Source organism: Myotis myotis, unplaced genomic scaffold (genome assembly GCF_014108235.1).
Source record: "Myotis myotis isolate mMyoMyo1 unplaced genomic scaffold, mMyoMyo1.p scaffold_m19_p_14, whole genome shotgun sequence".
NCBI lineage: Eukaryota > Metazoa > Chordata > Mammalia > Chiroptera > Vespertilionidae > Myotis > Myotis myotis.
The window spans coordinates 42,426,393-42,449,879 of NW_023416318.1; the positions used below are offsets into that span (position 1 = coordinate 42,426,393).

A 23,487-nucleotide genomic window follows, 5' to 3' on the forward strand; every position below is an offset into this window, starting at 1 on the left:
AAAAATAAGTCGTTCTTTTATTTCTACTGCAAAATACACTATGTACATCTGGAACGCTAAGGGAAGCAGACCAGGAGATGATGCCACCATAAACATAAAATAAGATCAAAAATAACGATCGCCTATTTCAGATCTGCCTCTAACCCAGCTGGCAGGGCCGGTGGCTGTGGGTGCCAATCCTCCGTCGGTGACCGGGGCTGCCTCACCGGGACTCCGTGGCCAAGAGCTCCTGGAGGGTCTGGAGGACGTGCTGTGGCTGGCCGGCGGCCAGGTCCTGCAGCCGGGAGCCCAGGTGCTGCTGGAGGCACCGGGACAGCCGACCCGCCACCGCGCGGACGTTCCCCCCGCGCCCCGGCAGCACCCCGTTCCCGATCATGTTGGTCAGGAAGTACCAGAGGACCGGAAGGACGTGGCGCTCCACGGCCTGGGGCTTTCGGGGGCACACCGAGGCCACCAGCACTGTCAGAGAGAGAGAGGCAGGGTTACTCCATCGGTTAGTCTCCGGACACCAGCTCTGTGCCTCACAGGCAGCAGCCCCCCCAGGGCCGGTGGATGCCTGAGGCCCAGTGACAGTTATGGGCTCAGGAACATATTTCAATCTCTTTTAAAATGAGAAGAAGGAATTTTGAAGATATGCAGCCTGGTGTGTACTAGTATTTGTGTTTATCCCAAATGGTTATAAAATAACATTTTGAATATTTTTTTAATGGAGGGAGGGGTAGGCCAAGGCAAAGTGCTCGGGGTCCCAGCAGCCCAGGAGAGGGGGAGAGGCAGGCACACCTGATTCAATCCTGCCTCTGCTATTTTCTGGCAGGCGGGAGCTTGAGAAAGCTGCCCAACCTTTCTGAGCCTGTTCCCTAATCAGTAAAGATCGTAATCAGGAACCAAACTCTTGTGATTGTTAGATTAGATAATAAATGTATGTGAAGTGCTGAAGTAGGTGGGCAGGTGACAACTGGTACCTAGTATTGCTTAAATCCGCGTTATCACCCATGAGACTTCATGCAAAAAATAGGGAAAACTTGTACTCAAGAGAGAAGTCGACGCCCTTTCAAATGGCGTATTCCCAGCGCCTGGATGCCAAACCTCACTGTATGGCCAGCTACCTACTCTGACTCAACGTTTCCTAAATCTCCACCTGCAAATGGGGGTGAGAACTTCCCCAAGAACCAGGCCCAGGCAGGGCCCCCTGCTTCCACCAAAGGGTGGGGGGTCCCCCTGCCCCCAGCAACTCCCACCCTTGTTCTGCCACAACCACCACCCTGGACTACACACACACACACACACACACACACACACACACACACACACACCAAAGGAGGCATCAATCCCGCCGCATGAGTTCCCATTCCCCTGGGTACAGGGAGGGAGGCACCTGGCTGATGGATGCGTCTCTCAGGCTGGAAGAGACTGGCAGTGGCCCTTCTGGGAGTCATCATGAGGAAGAAACCCCCATTAAACTTAAGCTTAAAAGGCAGCTAAAGTAATTAGCAAAAGATTTACGGGTGTTAAGCTGTGCTATTATTAGTCCAAGCCTGTGTCGATTGGAACTCCTTCTGTGTTCCTGACTGACACCTAGTTAACAGAAGAGCTACATAGAAACTGTTGCTTTGGGGAGAGCAGGGGATATATATAGTAAATAGGTCATCTAAATTGGGGTGCCCACCGACCTCTGGGCCCCATAAATGGCCAATACAAGGACAAGAAGGCTTTTACCCAGAAAATACTGATTTGGAGCAACAGAAAGGGTTCCCTGTCTGGTACCCAGGTTGGTCTAGTGATGTGGCCCAGTTCTCACCCCAGGGCACCCACAGCATCGCACTGTGGCTGCCTCACTCGCCTCACCTGCTTGGGGAAGGCCTGGCACCTGGATGGAAGGTAAGGGGCCACTCCGAGTTCACTGGGATAACTAAACCAGGGCAAGCAGCACGGCCAGAAGAGATGGGCCGGTGGAGGAGATGGCATGATGCCTGCAGCCAGGCTGCATGTGCTGAGCACCCCAGGGCCCAATGCTGTGAGGCGCTGGCTGAGCCAGCAGGTGGAGGTGGGCACAGGGTGGGATGTGCACATGAAACCAGGCAGAAGGGCTGGGGAGAAGGGAGGCAGAGGAAGTGATGCCAGACCAAGTGGGCATCGCCCAGGTGGAGGAAGAAGGGTGGAGAAGGGCTTTGCAGGCAGAGGTGAGAGCATGGGCGGCCAGCCTCTCTAAGGAGGGGGGCATGCTGGCCCCTAGGAGGCAAGGCCGGTGCCGCTCGAGCAGAGGCCCATAGCACGGAGGCTGAGGCTTGGCTCTGCAGCCAGGCTCCTGGGGACAAATCCTGGATTAGCTGCTCAGGGACGTTGTGCACTTGACCTTCTGAGCTTTTGGTTTTTGGTGTGTTTTTTTTAATTTCTATTAAAGGGATAATCATGAAACCCCACCCTCCTTGCGAGGTTGTTATGAGGATTTGTGATCCAGGACCTATAACTGGGGGTGGAGAAGGGGGCAGAGTCTAAAGGGCCAGGCGGAGACAGGCCATGTGGGCCCCTCCAGGGAGCCGGTCATTCTCCTGAACACTGCTGGGAGCCACGCAGGGGGGTGGCATGATCATCTGCACCTTAGGGGGCCCTCGGGAGTCCGGAGAGCAGGCCGAGTCCTGCCTCTATCCTTGATGGGACGTCCCTACAATGGGGAGGAGACTTCCAGCAAGCAAGCAAGATGGTCAAACCATCTCAGCAACCTGCCCAAGGTCAGAGTTGGCCGGTGGCTAACGGGCCTGTCCCCCCAAAGCCTGTGTCCTTCCCATGCTGGCTCTTCCAGGGCCACAGGAGAAGGTTTCGGGCCTGGAATGAAATCACTCGAGGCTAATGCTGTGCACTCAAAGCCGACAAGCTTGGCGCTGGCTTTCCCGGCTGAAGCTTGAACAAGGCAGAGCCGACTCAGGCCCAGGCCCCATCTACACGTAACACAGCCCCGGGCACCTGGCTGGGGGTTGAGTGGGGTTGAAATCCAGCCCACTCGCCAGGCTGCACATGCGAAGGAGGGGCAGCTTTCCCTAACTGTCAGGACCACGCTGCCGCTGACCAAGCCCTGGACCGCAAGGCGGGGTCTGCCCAGGCGGGACCAGGTGCCCGAAGGCCCATGGCGGAGAGGAAGACAGGCTTCGTGGTTTCTGAAGAACTATTCCAGTTATGTGCCAACCTGCTTCATTCTGACCAAATGCAAAGATCATCTTCTGGCCATGGAGGGGTTATCTTTAAAACCCAGATTATCAAAAATTGTAAATGGCCTGGAATTAGTTTTGGTCTAAGACAAGTGGGCTCAACCACATGCCAGGGGAGGAGCGTAGAGACTGACCTGAGGGTGGGGGGCATGTTTGGGGGTGCTCACCTGTCAGGCGGTCTGTGACGTCAAGCACTGCGCGGCCACTGAGGAAGCGCACCCGCCCAGCAAACGTCTGCAGGAGGCAGAGGTCGTCTGGAAGAGAGGGAGGGTGGCCGTTATGCTGTGGCCTGAGCAAGGGCGCCAGCTCAGCGCCAGGCACCCACAGCACCCATGTGGGGAAGAGGCCCTTGGAGGCCCTTGTGTTATTACAGAAGGAACCACTGGTGGTAAAATCACAGGGGCTGGGGAGGCGGTGTTTCAGGATAAAGAAGCGAGTCTCCGGCCTTCTCTGATGTGTTTCTAAACTAAAGTCAGCTCCCGCAGGACACCACGGGGACTGAATTTAGAAGCTGCTCGTTCTTCCCCATGCTAGCGGATGTCTCCTGGCTTCTCAGACAATTGAACTTGGAATACTGCGTCCCTCACAGAGACACATAAGGTGAGGAAAGTGCCCTCGCTCAAGGAAGGGACACGAATCTAGAACACACACAAGGTCAGACCTGTCTCCTTCCCCTCCGATGCCTCTGCGTGAACCCCGGAGGCAGCCGGCACGCCCGGCCCCCAACATTTCGCGACCACAGCAGCCATAGCAGCCATAGCACAATCCAGTGGGAGGCGGAACCAGTAACAAAATGCACTTTTCAGAAATGTGGCTGGGAGTCTGGGAGGTAAGGGGTGCTACCAGGGCAGACCCCGGCCAGTACGTCCCAGGACCCCAGAGCTGACCATCTCAAGGCCAGATTTCTCTTTACAGGGGACAGCATTTAGAGACCTGCCTGAGGAAGTCTTTTCAGGCGAGTTACACCTTTTCTGAGCTCCTGCAGGACCTCAGCACAGGGTCTCCGTATCCCCACTGGCATGCAGTCAAAGCTTTCTTTTTCCATCGGGTAGCCATTCTAGCAAGGGCTAATGCCTGTTTCCCTCGCTCTCTTCCTGAGACTTGTAAGGTATACAGAGGAGAAAGTGTACTCTCTGCTGCTTCCAAAAGCTCCACCCATAAGACAAGAGTCTCGAAAATAATTTGCGCTGGGAGGTAAAAGAGAATATTGCAGGTTGCGAGAAGTGGTCTCAGTAAAGCCGTGATTGTATAAGTATTTATGTCATCACCTGCATGATTGTGTGCGAGTGTTTCTATCCCCCCCTTCCCCCATCAGCCATGAGCTCACCTCTGAACACAAGGACTTCTCCCTCCATGCTGCCCTCCCCGCTCCCCCCACCCGCCACCCCCACCCCCACCCCTCCGCTCTCCGCCACCTCACAGTCCAGAACATTCTCTGGATGCAGTTGGACCTCCCACTCCTGGCCACTGACATGGCCTCCCAGAGCAGGAAAAGAGAAAGAACTTGGGGAATGCTGAAAAATGCACGTCCAGCAGACACCTACTCCAGAGCATGGACCCAGGGGCCTGGCACACAACAGGTGCTCAGTAAATGCTTGCAGCCCGGCCGGCGTGGCTCAGTGGTTGAGCGTCGATCTATGAACCAGGAGGTCATAGTTTGATTCCCAGTCAGGGCACATGCCTGGGTTTCCAGCTCTCCAGTGGGGGGCGTGCAGGAGGCAATGATGGCACTCTCTCATCACTGATGTTTCTATCTCTCCCTCTTCCTTCCTCTCTGAAACCAATAAAAATATATGTTTTTTTAAAAAAGAAAGTATAGAAAACATGGTGGCATATGAACAACAGCAGCAAAAACTAGAATCAAACTGGACTCCTGACAATAAGCTAAAGAGTTATGATGTCACTACACAATAAGCTCAGTAAGTTATGATGTCACACAGGCACCTTCCCTGTGGCTGCCAAAACTAAGTCTGTTCATCACAAGGAAAAACTGGAATGAGCCACCTAAACAGAAAGTGTGAGCTATGGAACTGCACAGTGACTCAAGTGTGTAATGATATGTAAATCCTTGTGCTTTGTCTTTTAAAAAAAGATTCAAATGTGTAATGTAATCACAGCCATGTATACAAACAGGCCCAGAAAAATATCTATAATGAAAAACACCAAAAGTTAATGATGGTTTATTTTAGGAGCTGGGACTGTAAGTGAGATTTTTCCCCTCCAGATGCTTTGCATTTTTATTTCCTCAATAATTAATAAGTGTGCTTTTACAGTGGTGGAAAGTACACTTTACATTTTTAAATTAACTAGAAAGACTGTATAATGGCACGGGAAACTGGGTCGTGTTAAATGAAAGACGCAAAGTCAAAACTGTACTTACACTATGGTTTATAACCAGGGAAATCTGTGTGCACGCAGACCACAGAAGGTAAGGGATGTCCTCAAGCACTTGGTGTATTAGAGGGGCACCGCAGATGAATTTGTAAATTCCATGAACACAACATGTTGGTCACATGACTTATACAAGGTAATAAGTTTCCAGTCAGAGAGAAAAATAGCCCAAGTGGATCTGAAGTCACCCATTTCCGAGCTTATCTGCTCTCTGGCCAGGGGCTGCGGTGAATTGACAGAACGTTGGGCGCTCAGAAGCCTGAATGTGGGGGTCTGACCGGGAGCAGGTGAGCTGTCAGCCGTCTGGTGCTTCAGTGAGGACGCTCCTGCTGTGAGTCACCCAGGACCGAGCCCAAAGAGCCAGCCAGCGGCTCAGGAACTGCCTCGGTACTCAGACTAATGCCCCTACAATCAGGTGCCACTCCAGCCTCGCCCTGGAGAAGCCCCCAGGCAGGCAGGGCCAAAGGGCAGAGGTCAGGGAGCAACGTGTCTCCTTCCTCGCCATCTCCTCAAAGGCGGGAAGGGACAGAAATCCCACCTGCTCTGTAACCAACACACCGCCTGTCCCTAAAAAGTCCTAAAAGCTAGAAGAGATGTGGTGGCCTGATGAGTCACCTTGATCACTGACTTCCAGAATAAAGCGGGGTCTTAAGATGCAGCCCAAGAGGCCAGCCCCCCAACGTGGCTGTGCTCCTGACCCCCTTGGCCCGGCAGAGCAGGAAGTGAATACAGCCTATTGAGCTGTTGATTTGTGACTTCTCACATTTAAGTACTTCACAGCATTGCACGGATGCTCTGCAGCTTGGGGCCCAGAATCCCTTGTGGGGCAGAAGGACCAGGCTTGGGCGAGAGCTCCCTCTGCTCCAAGGGCTCCGAGCCATTCCCAGGAGGGGCTGCAGGGTGCCGAGGGTCCCCCCGGAACCACCAGGGCCACCAGACTCAGCCTGGGTGACGTGGGAAGGAAGATTTGCACCCCTTCTCTTCTGTACCACCTGCCCCATCCCTGCGTCTACCACCCAAAGCCCTGGGCCAGGGGGAAGTTTAGTTATCACCTCCATTTCACCCTCTGCAGACCAGGCGTGACCATTCCAGACATGCGAACCCCTCCGGAAAGAGTGTGTCTACCATGGGCACACCCCGGCAGAGATGAATTCTTCTTGTTGGCAACCTAAATCCCTCAGGTCTGACCTAGGTGGATATGGGACTCAGTTCATCGCTTCCTAGTGAACAGTTCTTCCAAAACCAATGTTGCCGGTAGGGCGGAGAGGGTACGGCTCACAGCAAAGCCACGCGGCCCTGAGCGCCCACTGCCATGCCTGTTCAAATGACGTGGAGCCAAGACCTAGAGCTTCACACTGTGGGCCCCATGGGAGCCTTTGCCAGGGGTTCACTGGACTCCTCCCTCCCTCCAAGGCCAACCCCATTGCAGTCCAGCCTCGCCTTGACCCAAGGAGCAGAGAGCAAGTTCCCCTCCCACCTGCTTCCAGGCTCCCTGCACCCAGTGCCTGAGCTGATGGGCCAGAGGGGACACCGTCAGCCACACTTGAGGACACCCTGTCCCAGGAGGAAATGAGAATCCTAGGTGTCCTCCTGGAAACTGCAACCTGCCTCAAGGTGTGGTCAGCTCACAAAAGCAGACCCTCCCCAGGGCCCTTTCCAGGGTGCCCAGCCCAGGTACATATGGCGGGGCCCCAGGGAGAGGGGACCTGAGTCTTATGACACTGCGAGACTCTAGCTTCTGCAGCCCGAAGCTGGCCCGGTGGCAAAACCGGAAAGGAAGAGTTAAATCTCCTCTCCCCAGACAAGGGTGCTTTCCTCTTCAAATAGCTAAAGCCTATTTTGCTTGGTGTAGGTTTTCCCAATAAATCCAGGGCCTGCGATGATTTACCAGGAGCTTCGGTTATTGGCAACAGCAATCTCACTTACCCACAGCAGCCCTGAGAACAAGCCATAATTTAGAGCTGGATTTATATTATTTGTTCTACAGCGACAAACCCAGCAAATCATAAATTCCTTCTGAGATGAAGGGAGGAAATTGACAATATTTATGAACTTGAAAGGCGGAGGAGGGCCTGGACGGGCGTTTGATTTGTAACTGAAACTTCTCCTGGAGGCTCCAGCCAAGGACACGGTGCTGGGCCCAGGCTAGGATGCGAGGATGAGGTGGGGGGAGTGTGTGGGCCAGGCCAGGTCCCAGCCTCACTGTGGGGATGCTGTGGGTGCTAAAGAGAGGACATTGCTCTGTACTCATCAGAACGTACCGCAAGCAACAGGCAAACAGCAACAGTTCCCAGATCCTACGTTCTCTTGCATCAAGGCAAGACTGGCTTGTGAAAACTCACGGCTCCACTCCTGGCTGGGACATAAGTCTAAGTGTGACCTACATTCTCGCATACCCTGGGAGGTTTGACCTTGCACGTCAGCCTGTGTACTAGATACACTAAACAGCACCCTCAAGTAATCTATAAAGGACTGAGAACCTAAGTCTATGCACCAAAGTGCCACCTGATGTTCAAGGGCCAAGATGTGATACTGCAAAGCCCGCAGGGAACTGGGAAGGCCCTGCCTTTCCTGACGTCTCTCCCATAGCTCCTTCCGCTTTTTCTTTTCATTCCTCCCCAACCCTATTCCAATGTCACTCCCCGCCCCTCACACCAAACCCCTCACACCCGAAGCTCTGGCCCCAAACAGTGTTGTTAAAAGGCAGCTCTCAGCTATTTCACACTCAAAAAGCCAGTGGGACCCCGGCCTACCTCCTGCACCAGACGACCAAGCTGGCCAGCCCTCCAGGCCCACCTGCCCGTCAGCTTGGTCCTCTCCAACAGGCTCGCCCTGCGGTCTCACCAGCATCCGCCTGGTCCCCATGCAAGCCACATTCACTGCTGCCATGTCTACAACTAAGACAATTCTTGACAGCTCCTCCCAACTCCTTCCTGGCAATCCTGACCTGTTTTTCCTTCAATACCCGGCTGGCTCACTCTGGGGCGCCATGTGATGTTGGGTGAGTCATTTACATCATGTGTGCTAATGGAGGCAAGACAACATCATCTCCATGTCTCCTCCAGTTTCATCATCTAAGACACGCAGGTGGATGGGACGTGGAAAAGCTGCCAACCAAGAACCTCGCAGGCCCTAGGCCACCGACCCGTGCCCTACACAGCCTCTGGGAAAACGTTGAACCCGTGCCTTTCACTACTCTGCTGATGGCCAAGCAGGAAGGGTGGGCCCAGCCCAGGGTGGCACTGGGGAGGGGGCCAGCTGCCCACCAGAGCCAAGCGGGACCACGGCAGGAGGCTCACCCAGACCCTTGACCATCGCGTCCAGTGCAGACAGAGCGGCAGCATAAATCCCCGAGTTCTTGGAGTTGAGGTTGTCTGCAACGGCGACGATGATGGAGAGCAGCATGGGGTGCAAGCTGTCTCCGAGGAGGGGAATCATCTCGGTGAGGGACTCCAGCGCCCACTGGTTCACTTTCTTGTTGGAATCCTGAAGCCTTGGGGTGAAAGCATCGAACACCTATTGAGAGAACAGAAACCAAGAGCCCGTGGGAACCAGGCGGGCAGGAGTCCCACAGCCCAGCCATCCACCTCGGCCGGGGGCCCCTGTGGCCCTGACAGGCGTCATCCAACCTGGGCCAGAACACTCTCAGGGGCTAAGAGTGCGCCGCCTCAAAGGGGTGGGGCGTGCCGGAGGGCAGAACGACCCCACATTGAGCACTCGTGTGCCCAGTTGGAGAGCATTTTGTCAGGTACCCTCACTCTCTCTTTCCTGGAATGATCTTAACAACCCGGCAGGCCTGTGTTCTCATCCTCACTTTGCCATTAAAAACAAATACTGAGGCTGAAAGAGGTGAACTCACTGGCCCAGCTCACACAGCCAGGAAGAAAGGAAGCCCAGGCCTGCTGCCTCCATGCCTGTGTTTCAGCCACTCGCCACGTGGCTTGGCTGTCAGCAGCCTTGCTCCTGGAAGAAGCAGGCATCTGTTCTGGTTTCCAGCCTGTGCCTACTCCTCACCCATCCTGGCCCTGTCTCCTGGCCAACTACATGCTCTGCCCCGAAATGTCATGCACATAACTGGACCAGCAGCGCCCTTGGCCACGGCACCCTTCACTCCTGCCCTCCTCCCCACAAGAGGGCTGAGAGATGCCTGGGACACCTCTGAGTGGTCCCACGGTGCCTGGTAAGAGGCAGTTGGCCTCTTTGGCCATTTCCAAGTAGTCTTAGAGCGTTACCAAGGCAACTGGCTAGCAAATGCTTGTTGGGCTCCCTTTACCCTGAGGGGTCTGGCCAATGTCTAACCCTGTTCAGAGTTTTCCAAATTGAAGTTGCACCCATGGGGAGAGACAGGGGAAAGGTTAGGGGAGGCAGGCTCACCTGGACCAGGTTGGCGGTGATGAGCTCTGGCTTGGCCTTGCAGTGCTCAAGGAGCCGCCCCACACCTTCCATCCGAGACTGGTGGTCCTTGGCCTCCAGCAGCCGTGTCAGCTCCCGCAGCTGCTCCGCCATCTCTGAGCCACTCCGCCGGGAATAGCGCAGCCCCGCCAGCCTCGGGCCATTGGAGCTGAGCCTAAGCAGAAGGAGCATCTGACCTGGGCAGCCGGGGCATGGACACACCTTATCCCAGGCCCCTTCCTCCAGGGACAACAATATGATTGCCTAGAGCCCCAGGGGGCAGGGCTCTCTCTTCCTGCCTTTTCTTTTCAGCAGGCAGGTGAAGAATGGAGGAGAAACTTGGAATGAGGGGCGGAATCACGAAAGGATAACTGGGGCACGTTTCACCTAAGAGTCGGGGAAGATCTTGCCAGGTGCCTGAATCCTGCCCCTGGTTTTCTAGGCCCTGCTCACAGTCCTTCAGTAACTGGGACGATGTTAAAAAGTCCTGTTCTCTTCGGCTGGGATCACATGCCCCCTGTGCCCCCTGGCCCATTCCAGCCAGAATGAGAGCAGCTCCATACAGAACTCTAGCCCCATCCCAGCTCAGAGCCTTGCTCTTCTGAGCTCATGCCTTGCACCCGAGTTCCACCGGCAGAGCCCGACACCATTCTGTCATTCATTCCTACATTCCACTCTCTGTCTACTGAGCACCAAGACCTGTGCGGGGCGCTGAGAACAAGGAGATGAGAGATGGTCTTGCCCTAAGGGCTCAGAGACCCGTGGGAGACAGGACGGCTAAGTCCATGGCTGACAGAGGACTGCAGGATGGGGATGCTCTGTCCCCCAGAGGTCGCGGATCACAGAGTGTCAGATAGAGGTCGTGGGAGAGGGTGGCAGGCGAGCTGGATCTCGTGGGATTTGGTAGAATAAACAGGCTTGTTCTAGGTGCAGACGGCCCACACAAGGCAAAGAACCAGCAGAAGCAAGGGCACAGCAGGGAGAGAGAAGAGAAGGGGCCGGGAGCCCGGCTGCTCAGGTCTGGCCCAGAGGACACGTGGGAGAGAACAGGAAGCTACTCTTGGAGCGGAGTGGGGGGCGGGGGGAGGGGCTCCCCTGGGTCCCTGCTAAGGAGATCAGATGGGTCCTCCCAGGAGTTTAAGTGTTAGGCACAGGAGTGACCTTCAGATTCCCGCTTGGTTTCCAACTCCCGGCCAGAGCCACCCTGGCTGCCCCATCGGCATGTTGGAGGTGGAGCCCAGGGAGACGAGAGTGGCCGTACCCGTCCTCACCGGGCAGCCCGTTCTCACACACGGCCAGACTCCTTGACACCTTGTGGCCTTTGGCAGATGGCAGGTCATCACTCTCTTCTAGTCCCTTGGAAAATACACATAGAGCGTGAACCAGAAGGAGTGAACCCTCTGGGGAAGTGCTGGAGACTCCAGCCTAGACCTTAACCTCTGCCCCTGGAGGCCTCCCAGGGCGCAGCTGAGCCTCCCAGAGCGCTGGTAGTCAGGGCCAAGTATTAGGGGTCAAGATCGCCATTTCACGGATGGAGATGTGGAGGCCCAGGGAGGCTCAAGGGACACAGGCAGAGGGGGGCAGAACCAGGCTTAGAGGACAAGGAAATCTTGCTGACCTCGCCGGCAGGAGTCCTGGGTGAAATAAAAGCCTCAAAGTGCAGCCCCCGCCCCCTGACCTGCGTGAGGGCTGCCAGCCTCAGCTCGGGCCCCCCACCCAACACCCATCACACCCTCCAACTCACCCGCTGTTTAATGGCCGCCATGACCTTCCGCAAGTCGTGGGATGGCAGGCACTGCTTCAGAAATGCGTCAAACCTGGCATTCGACATCAAGATACTCACCATCTTCCGGCCATAAAACCTGCCACAGGACGAAGAGCAAGATGAAGAAACAGCCCCAGAAACACATCGTAAAGTTGCTGTACAACTTCGCACAGCTTTCTAATTATAGTAAGAGAGGTTTCAATACTTTTACTAATTATGACAATGATCCCTACTTATTTAAAGACTAGATTCGTACAAAAATAAACACCATTCCCATTACAGAGAAAACCACTATTACAAATTTGACATGTTTTCTCATCATCTTTTTCCAATTTATATACATTTAGTTGATATCAGAATGTATATACAACTTGTATACAACTTCTTTTACTTTATCATTAATCGTCTTCCCATGTTGCCCTTTTTATTTTTTTTTATTTTTATTTATTTATTTATTTTTTCATGTTGCCCTTTTTAATGACTCTATAATATTCCATTGGATGGCTATACCAAACTTTTTCTAGTATGGGTATTTAGAAATCTGAGGAAAGGCGCAGTGGGGCAGAATAGGAGTAAGTGGTCAACTCTTCCTGGTGAATAGTGAGTGGTAGGTGGGGCAGGGAACCAAGGAGGCCTTCATAGAAGAGGTGATCGTCGGGTTGGGATTCAAAAGATAAGTAGGAGTTCACAAGTGGGATAGGATTGGGGAGTAAATAGGAGGAGGGGGCATTCTCGGATCCATAAGACAGCCTGGCATGTACCTGGAGAAAGGCAGGCAGGGCTGGACTCTGGAACAGAGGAGGCTGGAGGAGGAGTAGGACCAGTTTAGGGAGAAGGTGAGGAGTTGGACTTTAGCCCACATTCCCTGGGAAGCTAAGGCGGGATCCAATTTGCACTGTGAGCAGTGTGGAAGACGGATCTTTGAGGACAAGGCTGGGGTCGGAGACCGATTTGGGGGCCACTGTAACAGTCCAGGCAAGAGAGAATAAAGGCCTGGAGCAAGGCGGTAGGGTGGGGGTAATCAGATTCAAGAGCTGCTAAGGAAGTTGAAACTGCAGGACTTGGTAGTTGACTGGAGGTAGAGCATGAAACATTGAAAATGGCCATATTTTGCTCAACTGAAGACTTTATTGATTGTAAAATGCACCATTAACTTACTTTCCACTAAGGAAAGACAGAAAAAGAAAACACTGGCCACGATCGCTGCCTTCAATGATGCTGCCTCACGTGCAAAGACAGCCCTTTCGCATGGGATCTCAGCAACAGAAGGGAACAGTGCTTAAGGGGAGTGTACAGTACTTGCTGGCGGCTTTGCAAGAAAATGTGGAATTTTAGTCATTCCTTCAGTGATGAATGTTTGCATTAATATCTAATTTATATCCCATCACTCTATTTCAGGGGTGGAGCAAACTTTTTGACTCGAGGGCCACAATGGGTTCTTAAACTGGACCGGAGGGCCGGAACAAAAGCATGGATGGAGTGTTTGTGTGAACTAATATAAATTCAAAGTAAACATCATTACATAAAAGGGTATGGTCTTTTTTTTTTTTTTTTTTTTTTCAGTTTTATTCATTTCAAACGGGCTGGATCCGGCCCGCAGGCCGTAGTTTGCCCACGGCTGCTCTATTTCCATGCCTTATATGCAGTAACTTTTCATTTCGAGGCCAAGTAATAGTATAATATTTCTAAGACATTTTAAACAGCAATTAAACTCAACAATTCCCCACAGAGCATCCACGATGTCTTCTTAAAATAAATAGGAAAGGCTAACAAGCAAAGAAAGCCTCTTAGTGCAGTTCCTACGGTGCAGGTTTTAATTCAAAGGTTTATACCATGAGCAGCAATGACCAAGTTTGCAAATGTGCAGATAGTAAAACCTAGGTCATAATTGCTCCCTGGTCAATAACTGTGAGCTGCCTGATTGTAAGACATTAAGATGTGGGGAGGAAATGTGTGTCTTAGAATCAATGAAGTATGAAATTCCCCATTCTGCATCTCAGATGACTCAGTAAATAATAGTGACTTTTAACAACAGAGGGAAGGAGCGGGCTTGGGGAGAAGGCAATGGGTTCATTTAGGAGCACTTTGCACTTGAAGACGGCAGTTGGCCATCCTGCTGATGGGCCCTGTGGAGGCACCAGAGATATGGCCCTGAAAGGGTGTGGGCTGGGGCCAGAGGCTGGGAAGCATCAGAGTCTCCTGTGGCTGGAGCCACCGGAAGTGATGGCCCCTTTCAGAGAGAGTCACACGAGGGGGACAAGGACTGAAGACACTAAAGAATGTGGCCGCCGACATTCTGAGGGCAGGGAGGGTGGGGAAATGGCCACAGAAGGACAGGAGAACCAGGGAGTAGGTGCCGTGGAAACCGAGAAGCCTACGGTCCCAGGAAGGAAAGGCCAGTGCAGTCAGCACGATCCAGTGTGAAAGGAAGGTCAGAGGGAAAGGGCGTTAGGTCTGGAGAGATGTTAGACTTTGATTTCCATCCCTCCCGGCAGTTAAAACAAACCACCCAAACCTTCCCTCCCCTGACAATATTGCTCATGTCAGTAAAAGGTAATACCATTCACCCGGTTGTTCGTTTACAAACCTCAATGTCATCTTTGCTCCCTCTTTGAAAGCCAACCTCCTGTCGGCGCTGCCCGAACCCTAGTCCAATCCACCTCCCTTCACGCAGCAGCCGCCAGCCCTTCTCACCTGGGCCATGGGGTAGCCATCAGTCCGGTGCCCTCCTCCATCCCGACTCCACCCCCCACTCTCAACCCTCCAATGAGCAGCCAGGGTGTTGGCTTGCTTGTTTTTTAGTAAAAGGCTAGCAAGCATAGAAAGAAACTCTCAAACTAGTAACCGGGTAAAAAGCACGCTGCAACAGCGAGCTGGCACTGTTACCGGTCAGATCAATAGAAAATTAGAGACCCAGGGTGGACGCGCCTCTGGGGCTGTACCACGCGGGGTGCAGTCTGCAGACATGGCGACGGCGGGCTGTGAGCTGAGTGTGATTAACTGGACCCCAACCCTGGGTTTGAAAGCCAGTCAATCCGAGCCCACCGCTCTCCTGTGTAGCATCGTCTAGCTGCCTCACGCTCCTACCGAAAACTCCTCCAGCGGCTCCCGGTCACACACAAACCAAAACCTCAACCCCTGACTGTGGCCTGGGAGGCCGTCCTTGGCCTGGCCCTGCCCCTCTGCCTCATCGCCCACACTGCCTGCCACTCCCCGCTCCACCCAGCCTGGCCCTGGTCTTCCATGACACCCAGCTTAGTCCCATCCATGGGCCTTGGTACCATTGCCTTTGCCTGGGACACTCCCACCCCAGACCCTCAAAGAGCCGAGCTCTCGATTCAAAGTCACTCTTTAGAAAGATCCCCCCAACTCTCAGTCTGACATAGCCCCCACCTCATTCTCCATTGCATCTTGTTTTTTCCTCTTTATCCCTTACCTGTATCTAAAATTACCACAATTATTATTTGTTTATTGTTCGTCTACCCCACTAGGAGGAAAACTCCAAGACAGCCAAGGCCTAATTTTTCTTATTCACGGTCATCGCCAGAATAATGAAAAGAGTGCTCCTTAACGATCTCTTGAAAAGATGGCTACAGAGTCTTGGCAGAGAAGGGAGCTGGGGTGGGACAGGAAGAAGAGCGAGGTCGCTGTGGCTGGAGAGAGGAGGAAGGTGGGCAGTGGGGGTGGGAGTGCTGACCGTTCCCTGAGCAGCCGGGCTATGACGCTGGGGAGATGGGACCACTGTAAGGAAAGGACACCGCTCCATCCATCCATCTGTCCCACCCCATGATCCCGGGGAAGCCGCGCTGTGAGGGCCAGGGCTGGCTGGTTGCCCCATCTGCCCTGCACGGGCCCGGTCAGCAGTCCCCAGGCCCTGCCCTGCCTCACCTGGTGTCCTGGTTGGAGTCCTGGGCCAGCCTGACCAGGTTGCGCAGCAGCGTGTCCGTGCTGTCCCTGGTGCCCGAGAGAAGCTTCTCGGCGCCTATCTGCTCCAGGACGGCCGCGAGGTGCTCGGCGGTGCATCTCCGGACCGAGGGGTTTCTGTGGCTGAGAAAACACAGAGCTGCCGCCGTCAAGGGCTTAGTCAAGGAAGGGGAGCGGGTCCCCAGGCTGGCCCACATGGACCTACAATTGTGCATCCATGTTTCATGCCATGTTTCAAGAACAAGGGAAGCCACTTGGTGCTCCCTAGAGATGCCTGTGCCCACCGCTCTCCGCGTCTTCCTGTGTCACAGTCTGCCTTTGTCTACATCAGGGGTGGGGAACCTTTTTTCTGCCAAGGGCCATTTGGATGTTTATAACATCACTTGTGGGCCGCACAAAATTATCAGCTTAAAATTTTTCCTGCTGTGTTGGGTCAAACATTTCATTAACTCACCCCTAATGCCTGGGCAGGGCCAGACCAAATGATTCTGTGGGCCTTATACGGCCCACGGGCCGGATATTCCCCACCCCTGGCCTAAGTGCTCCTCCCATCTTTCTCCACCAAGAAAGGTCCTCCCCAATCAGCATCCCTGCCTTCCCCGGCCCCCAGGCAGGCTTAGCCGCTCCTGGGGGAGCACTGTCCCTGTCCCCGCCATGCACAGGTGCAGCCCTGCGGCCCCAAGTCAGGCTGGAGCTCCCGGGCAGTGGGCAACTAGTCTCCCTCTCAGTTGAATCCCCAGTGCCCGCCCGCTGGTGCCTGGGCCAGCCTGACCAGGTCGTGTACCAACAGTCCGAGGGAGCTTACTGTGCATCTACTGAGCGGAACTGAGACAGGAGGGAGGGACGGGGTTGGTGGGGATTTGGAATCCTAACACAGGGGACCTGAGATCTTACGAGAGAGCCCCATCAGGATGTCACCTCTTCCTTTTCACCTTTTCAAGCAGGGTCTTCGAGTCCACAGTCTATCAGGCAGCACTGGCCCCTTCCCCCGCCCCTTCTGGGCTCTCCCTAGTCAGTGTGGTCCAGGCACTGGCATCATTAGCATCTGAGTCAGAATCTGCATTGTAGCAGGACTCCCAGGAATTCCAGGCTCCCCTGAGGACACCTGACCCTGGTTCCCGCAACAATGATTAATCATCTCAGATTGTAGTGAGGGCACCGTCTGTGCCTGGCACCCTGCCTCTGAGCACCTTCAAACCATTATCTCCTCAACTTCATAAGCTACAATTATCATCATCTTGCAGGTGTGGAAGCTGAGGCAAAGGGAGGAATCCAGAAAAACGTACAATTAATTTGTCCCAAGTTAATAAAAGCCACAGTGAGCAGTGGACCAAGGTTAGGTGGAGGCAGACCCTGTACTAAGTGCTCTTCCATGAACCCATTCGTTTACTCCTCACAGCAATTTTATTATTCCCATTTTACAGAGGAGGAAATGGAGGCACAGGGCAGTTAAGCCACCAGGAGGTGAAGCCGGGCAACGTGGCTCGGAGCCCCTCACCCTTTGCACGGGCTGCGCCCACAGCCCGGCTGCCTGCTCACCGCCCGGGTCTGCCTGAGGGCCTCCCTGCAGAAGCTCCTGGCTGGCTTGTGGTTGAAAGCTGTTCTGCTGGCGGCAGGAGAAAGGGCTTGAGAAATGCTTTAGGTTTTGCTTTTGGTTTGGGTTTTTCTACGAAGGAAAAGCAAATCGGCTACCGTGGCAATGAGCCCCATTCTCCTCCCCAGAAGGCCAAGCGGTGCCAGCTGAAGATGAGAGTGTGCCTTGCTCTCCGACGGCCCAGATTTCATCAGAAATGCCAGTCCCCTGAACAGGCGGAAGGCTGCCTCTGCAGCGTCTCTGGGGATGTTAGCTCTGCCACTAGGACTTCTCAGTTTTGAACAGAACAAAGCACCCCTCCCTGTCTGCCAGGTCTCCTCACCTGGCTCCAGAAAATGGGACAGCCCCCACCAGGAGCTCCCCCAGCTGCACTTGCTCAGTCCCGCTCCTCTCCCACCCCAGACCCCTCCCCGCCCTCCCCTTCCTGGGCCACCCCACCCCTCAGACAGCTGGCTGCCACGTACTAGATGCCCGTTGAGGTGAGGGCCGCCAGGGATCGGGCAGGGGTCACATGCTCCACCATGGCCCCCAGGGACCGGTTGGCCGCTCTCTGGATGAACTCGCTGGTGTTGCCCATCTTCTGCAGCAGGCAGCGGGCAATCTCTTCCGCCTCCTGGTCCATATTCTTCTTCAAGGCCCAGAAGAGGTCTCCCAGGACGCGGATGGCCAAGCGGGACACCTTGGAGCGGAGGTTGGTGACCTCGGGGAGAGATGGGAGAGGAACCACACTGCTGGGGCTTGTCGGGGGCTCCAAGAATGGGCACTGCACCCCCACCTGTGCCTCCATCCTCGCCCCAGGTCTAGGCCTCCTGGGCTGCAGCAGCTCTGGGCAATATTTTGTCCCATTTTAAAAAATATTATTACTGTTGTTATCATCATAATGACTAATTCCATCATTATCATCTGAAATTTGTACAACAGTCTTCCAAGTACTTTTATAAATAACTAGAGGCCCAGTGCATGAAAATTCATGCACTGGGATGGGGGGGGGGGAGCCTCAGCCAGCCTGCCCCCTCTCACAGTCCAGGAACCCTCAGGGGATGTCCTACTGACAGGGAACAGGCCTAAGCCACTGCCGGCCCTCCTCGGCCCTCGCAGCCACTGTGGCTTTGTCCGGAAGGACGTCCAGAAGACATCTGGTTTATCAGGTCTAATTAGCATATTACCCTTTTATTAGTATAGCTGTTCAATTTGATCTTCACAAGGCTCCCCACTGCAACAATCTATTCCCAAGGGGTTGGGGGCCATGGCCTCCATCTGTGATGAGATGCATCTTATTGCCCACCTGGGCCCAGCCACGCCCAGCCCAACCCAGCAACAGCCCCTGGGAGAAAGGGCTTGGGAAATGTTACAACCACCCTGAAGTTGGAGACTTGGCCCAGGACACTCCATCCCTCCTCTGGCATTTTGAGTACAAAGGACAATGCAGGCCGATGGCATAGAAATAAGGAAACCCCAGGCCTCAGTTTTCTAATCTGAGAAATGGGTGGCTACCTCCCGCCTTAGTGTCTGAGGGCTGAGGGCTGAGAAATAAGTGGGAGATGCCTCTGATCCAAGGAGCCATGGCTTCTCCGTGGCTGTTCTGTGACCCACTTTGAACAGCAGCCCCAGGGAAGGGGGACAGGCTGGGCTGGGAGGGGGGGGGGGCAGGGTGCACAGGACACAGGCTGTCTGGGAGGCCTCACCTCTCCAGTCACGGCCAAGGACACGTCGTGCAGCCTCCCAGCGAGGACCTCCGGGTGACAGGCTGCCAGGCGCTGGACGCTCACCAGGCCCTTCTCCTTCATGTTCCTGAGAAGCAAGCCCAGGCCTGTCACAGGCAGGTGGGGAGGGCGGAGCCCCGCCCCCTCTGCAGACCAGGGGCACCTCACCGCCACCCTCTCCGCACCGCAGCAGGGTGGGATTTGATAGCCCGAAGGCAGGGTTTCCTGCTGGCACACCCAGGCTGAACGCTTATATTTTTAAATATGTTTTTATTGATTTTTAGAGAGAGAAAATGGGACAGGGATAGAGAGATAGAAACTTCAGTGAGAGAGAGAAACATCATCGATCAGCTGCCTCCTACATGCCCCCTACTGATGATGGAGCCCACAACCAGACACGTGCCCTGACCGGGAATTGAACCAGTGACCCCTTGGTTCATGGGTCGACACTCAACCAGTGAGCCACACGGGCCAGGCCCAGGCTGAAATCTTAGCAGTCCAGGAAAAGCCATTTTATGGGACACCTGGCTCAACCTCACCCAAGAGGGCAGCCCACCCCCAGGACCAGGACCACCACCCCTGTGACAAGCTGGGGCCTTCAAGAGGGGGTGCTTGAACATGAGGACAGAAGATGGGGGGGGCTTCCCGCAAATGCTCTGGACCCCGAGTCATGGCACTGCTCACGACTAAGAGTGTGTGTCCACCAGCGCAGGGGTAGGAACTGGGAGCAGGTGAACTTCGCTTAGAGAAATGAGGGGCTGTGACCTTTCTAAGGTCTCCTAAAGAATCGTTGGGGAGCCTCATTTATACCTGCCACGCCTGGCTCTGGTGCACCATAGAGCAGTGCACTGGGCTTTTGGAGCTCACGGGGCAGACACAGGAGGCTGGACACACGCACACGTGTGCACACACATGTGCACACACACACCTTCCTCCACGGGACCAGGCCCCAGCAGTGGGAGAGATGGGCAGTGGGAGAGGTGGGGGGTGGAGGGGGAGAGAAGCAGCTATTCTGCAGCTCTCCCCAGCCACCATGCATGAAGGGGAAGGTATCACCTCACCAGTCACTGCTGTCAAGGCACTGGAGGGCATCCATCAACCCCAGCTCCGGGTTCGAGAAAGGCCTCAACTCCTTAAAGGCTCGAAGATCCATCTCCTCCTCCTCTTCTTCCCACTCAGGGGACCCGAAAGTTAGCACCGCAGGTAATGAGTTAGCTGCACTCACGGTAAAGAAACGAGGGAGTTTTTACCAGAGGACCCGAGGCTTGGCCCGCAGCACTGAGCCCACCTCCCCGGGCGTCAGGGAGACGGACTGGGAGCACTTAAGCCAGCGCTGGACGCCGCTTCCTGGGAGCCACACAGAATTCCAAACTCTACCTTTTGTTGAGTTTTCCATTCCTGCCTCTGCCAACCTGTTATTATAAACAAACTTGCCTGTGATATGCTACTTGATGCCATGTGATTGAACCCGCCCACCACCGATACACCCCCAATCCTGCCCACTCTGGCGCACCCAGGAGGTCCTGGGCAAATCTGAGCTGAGGGGCAGCCCTTCACTTAAAGCCAAACACAAAGACCTCGTTCCTACATTCTCTTCTCAGCTCTGGTTGGCACAAGAGTCATCAACCAAAGTCTTAGTCACGAGGGGCCACCATCCCCTTGCATGACCTTGAATGACCTTGAGACTCTGGGTCTCAGTTCTGCTGTATAAAATGAGTAGGGTGGGTTAGATAGAGCACTATTTCCCAAGTATCAACCATTCAATGACCACTTTCATGGAGTTTGGGTTTTTTTGCCGTATCTCTTAATCACCTATACTTTAATTGTTATGGTATTTTTCTTAAAATTAAACCACTTTTCAAATCCTACATAAGTTTATTTTAAAGGGAAATTTATGTCACTACCATAATTGGTAAACTAATATCATTTGTCATAAAATATGGCCAATGTTCACAGTAAAACTAAAAGAACCTTCTAAACTCTAGTATAAAATTGTAGCCAGCTTCCCATGTCTCAAGCCTGGAGAAAGATTTCTATTTAAAAGGAGATTTTTTGCCCTGGGTGGTTTGGCTCAGTGGATAGAGCATCGGACTGCAGACTGAAAGTTCCCAAGTTCAATTCTGGTCAAGGGCATATGCCCAGGTTTCAGGCTCAATCCCCAGTAGAGGGTGTGCAGGAGGCAGCCAATCAATGATTCTCTCATCATTGACGTTTCTATCTCTGCCTCTCTTTTCCTCTCTGAAATCAATAAAAAATATTTAAAAATAAATCAATAAAAGGATATTTGCACGCCTTAAAAACATGCTCAAGACCAGCACCAAATGAAGACTTCCTGCTTGAACAAATGGATAGAAAGGGAATGGAAAAGGAAGTGGGTCAATGTTACTTCCGGCTAACGCTGCTCTGCTCTCCTGTCAATGTCCCACCCCATCTCGCACTCACAGAAACTCTGAACCAGGTTGGTGGCTTTCAAACGTTCCTCAATAGCACATTCTCTTTGAGCGAACTCTCATGTGGACGCCCGGAACACAAAAGGGCGGAGAAGAGCAGACGTTCCCCTGGAGGAATGGGGACAGTGCCTCCCTGCCCCTTGACCCCCTCCTGAACATCCCCGAGAATCTTTGGGTCCTCAGATCCCGTCTGTACCCAGCACTGTCCAGCCTTGGCATCTTATGAGGCAACATGCAGGACCCCCAGGCCTTCCCAGAACTCTCTCCTCTTCTTCCTGGTGTTTCCAGCTACTTCCGCGGATGCTGTTTCCCAGCATCCGTGGTCTAGGACGTGTCACAGAGGCTGGTCATACCTGTCCAGCCATTGCGACTCCAATAGCCCTACCCCGGGGGTCCCAGCCCAGCCCATAGATGCTTTTGACTTCCAGACTTTGTTCCTCTCTCTGGTGGGAGGGCCACCCCTATTCTAACATGGGCTGCCAGGTTCACCTTTGCCAGGCCCACGGTATCCCAAGGCAACCCAGCGAGAGGGGCACGTGCCCCCCACCAGCCGGTCTGGGCCCCACCTGAAGCATGGCGGGCAAAGCGGGGCTCCTGCTTGCTGACGGGGATGCTGGGCAGTGACGCCCGGTTGGCTCGCTTCCTCAGGATGACGCCGGTGTTGTGTCTGCGTGGGCTGCTTACCCCAGTGGGCACAGACAGGGTCCCCCTGCCCCGGAGGGGAAGGAGGCCTGTGGGGGGAGAGAAAGTCCTAGGACGGAGCCGGTTCTGTCTGATCCCCGACCCCAGCTGCCTCCTTTGGAAATAGGCCCAAGGGTGAGCTACCAGAGAGCAGGTGTGGCTCCCTGTCCAGCCTCAGGAGGGGAAGGGGAGGAACTGTCACAGCCTCTCTTTGGGCCAAAGGTGTTGGCCAAGAAGTCTCCCAGCCTGAGGGAATCCTGGCCCCGGTACCAGTACCTTCCTTCATCGAGGTTCTCCGGGTACTCGGGCTCTGGGCCGTGAGCTCCCTCGCCCTGCCCGGCTCCTCTGCCCTCTGGACCAGCTCCACCTCCTTCTTCTGCTTCAGCCGCATTGTCTCCTGGGCAGACTTGGAGATGGTGAACTGGATCTGGCACAAGGTCAAGGCAAACTCCATTACCCTTGGGGACCCAACTGTGCTTTCTAAACCTTCATTCATTCCAGCATGTGCCAATCACTATCCTGGGAATAACCAAAATGACAAGGCCGAGCTTCCAGAGCGCTCCCATGGAGCGGGGAGGCCAGGGGACAAAGAACAAACACGCCCGCCTCTGACGCCGGGCACTGCACACCAGCAGGAAATGAGGGGCAGAGGGCACAGGGCTTCTGCCTTGGGCAGGAGGGCCCAGGGGACTCACTGAGGAGGCCAAGAGTAGGCAGCGACATACATGAGGGGAGGGAGCAGGTCAGGCAGTGTTCGGAGCACAGGGAACAGTGAACGCGGAGGCCCTGAGGCTGGGGTGTGCTGGGCATGCTGGGAGCAATGAGGAGGGCACTCTGGTTGGAGCATCCAAGTCAGAAGATGCTGGGCCACCAGCTGGAGTTGGCGGGTGGGGCAGGAGTGAGTGCACTGGCTCTGTGGTCCATGCCCGGGACCTGGGTTTTTCCTCTGCAGGACACAGCGAGTCACTGGAGTCTGAGCAGAGGATGATGTGATCTGACTCCCACTGGGGGAGGGGCTCTAAGTGTTGTTTTGTTTTAATTTATATATATATACATATATGCCTCAGCGACCGTTCAACCATTCGACCTGTAGCTATGACATGCACTGACTACCAGGGACAGACGCTCAACGCACAGGCATGGAAATATGGAACAGACTGATGAATCTCAGAGGGAAGAGGGGAGGGGGAGGACGGGAAGAGATTAACCAAAACTCTTATATGTATACTAGAGGCCTGGTACACGGATTCATGCACCAGTGGGGTCCCTCGGCCTGGCCTGCAGGGATTGGGCTAAATCCATGCACCAGGCCTCCAACATTCCCTGAGGAGTCCCAGAGTGGGAGAGGATGCAGGCCAGGCCAAGGAACTCCACCAGTGCACAA

The 23,487-nt window shown here is 54.3% G+C and overlaps 1 protein-coding gene across 1 annotated transcript in view; it reads right to left on the minus strand.

The window, feature by feature from the left end:
• TOGARAM2 (TOG array regulator of axonemal microtubules 2) overlaps positions 1-23,487 on the minus strand; it is a 36,737-nt gene continuing 13,250 nt past the window's right edge. The window contains exons 8-19 of the mRNA XM_036334992.1: positions 22,380-22,530; positions 21,989-22,153; positions 20,034-20,187; positions 18,955-19,060; positions 17,734-17,969; positions 15,640-15,798; positions 11,731-11,848; positions 11,248-11,342; positions 9,969-10,161; positions 8,894-9,110; positions 3,371-3,457; positions 1-459 (exon numbers count right to left, since the gene is read on the minus strand). Of these exons, the coding sequence (XP_036190885.1) occupies positions 203-459; positions 3,371-3,457; positions 8,894-9,110; positions 9,969-10,161; positions 11,248-11,342; positions 11,731-11,848; positions 15,640-15,798; positions 17,734-17,969; positions 18,955-19,060; positions 20,034-20,187; positions 21,989-22,153; positions 22,380-22,530 (1,938 nt within the window). The 3' untranslated portion in view covers positions 1-202. The remainder of the gene's footprint in view (positions 460-3,370; positions 3,458-8,893; positions 9,111-9,968; positions 10,162-11,247; positions 11,343-11,730; positions 11,849-15,639; positions 15,799-17,733; positions 17,970-18,954; positions 19,061-20,033; positions 20,188-21,988; positions 22,154-22,379; positions 22,531-23,487) is intronic.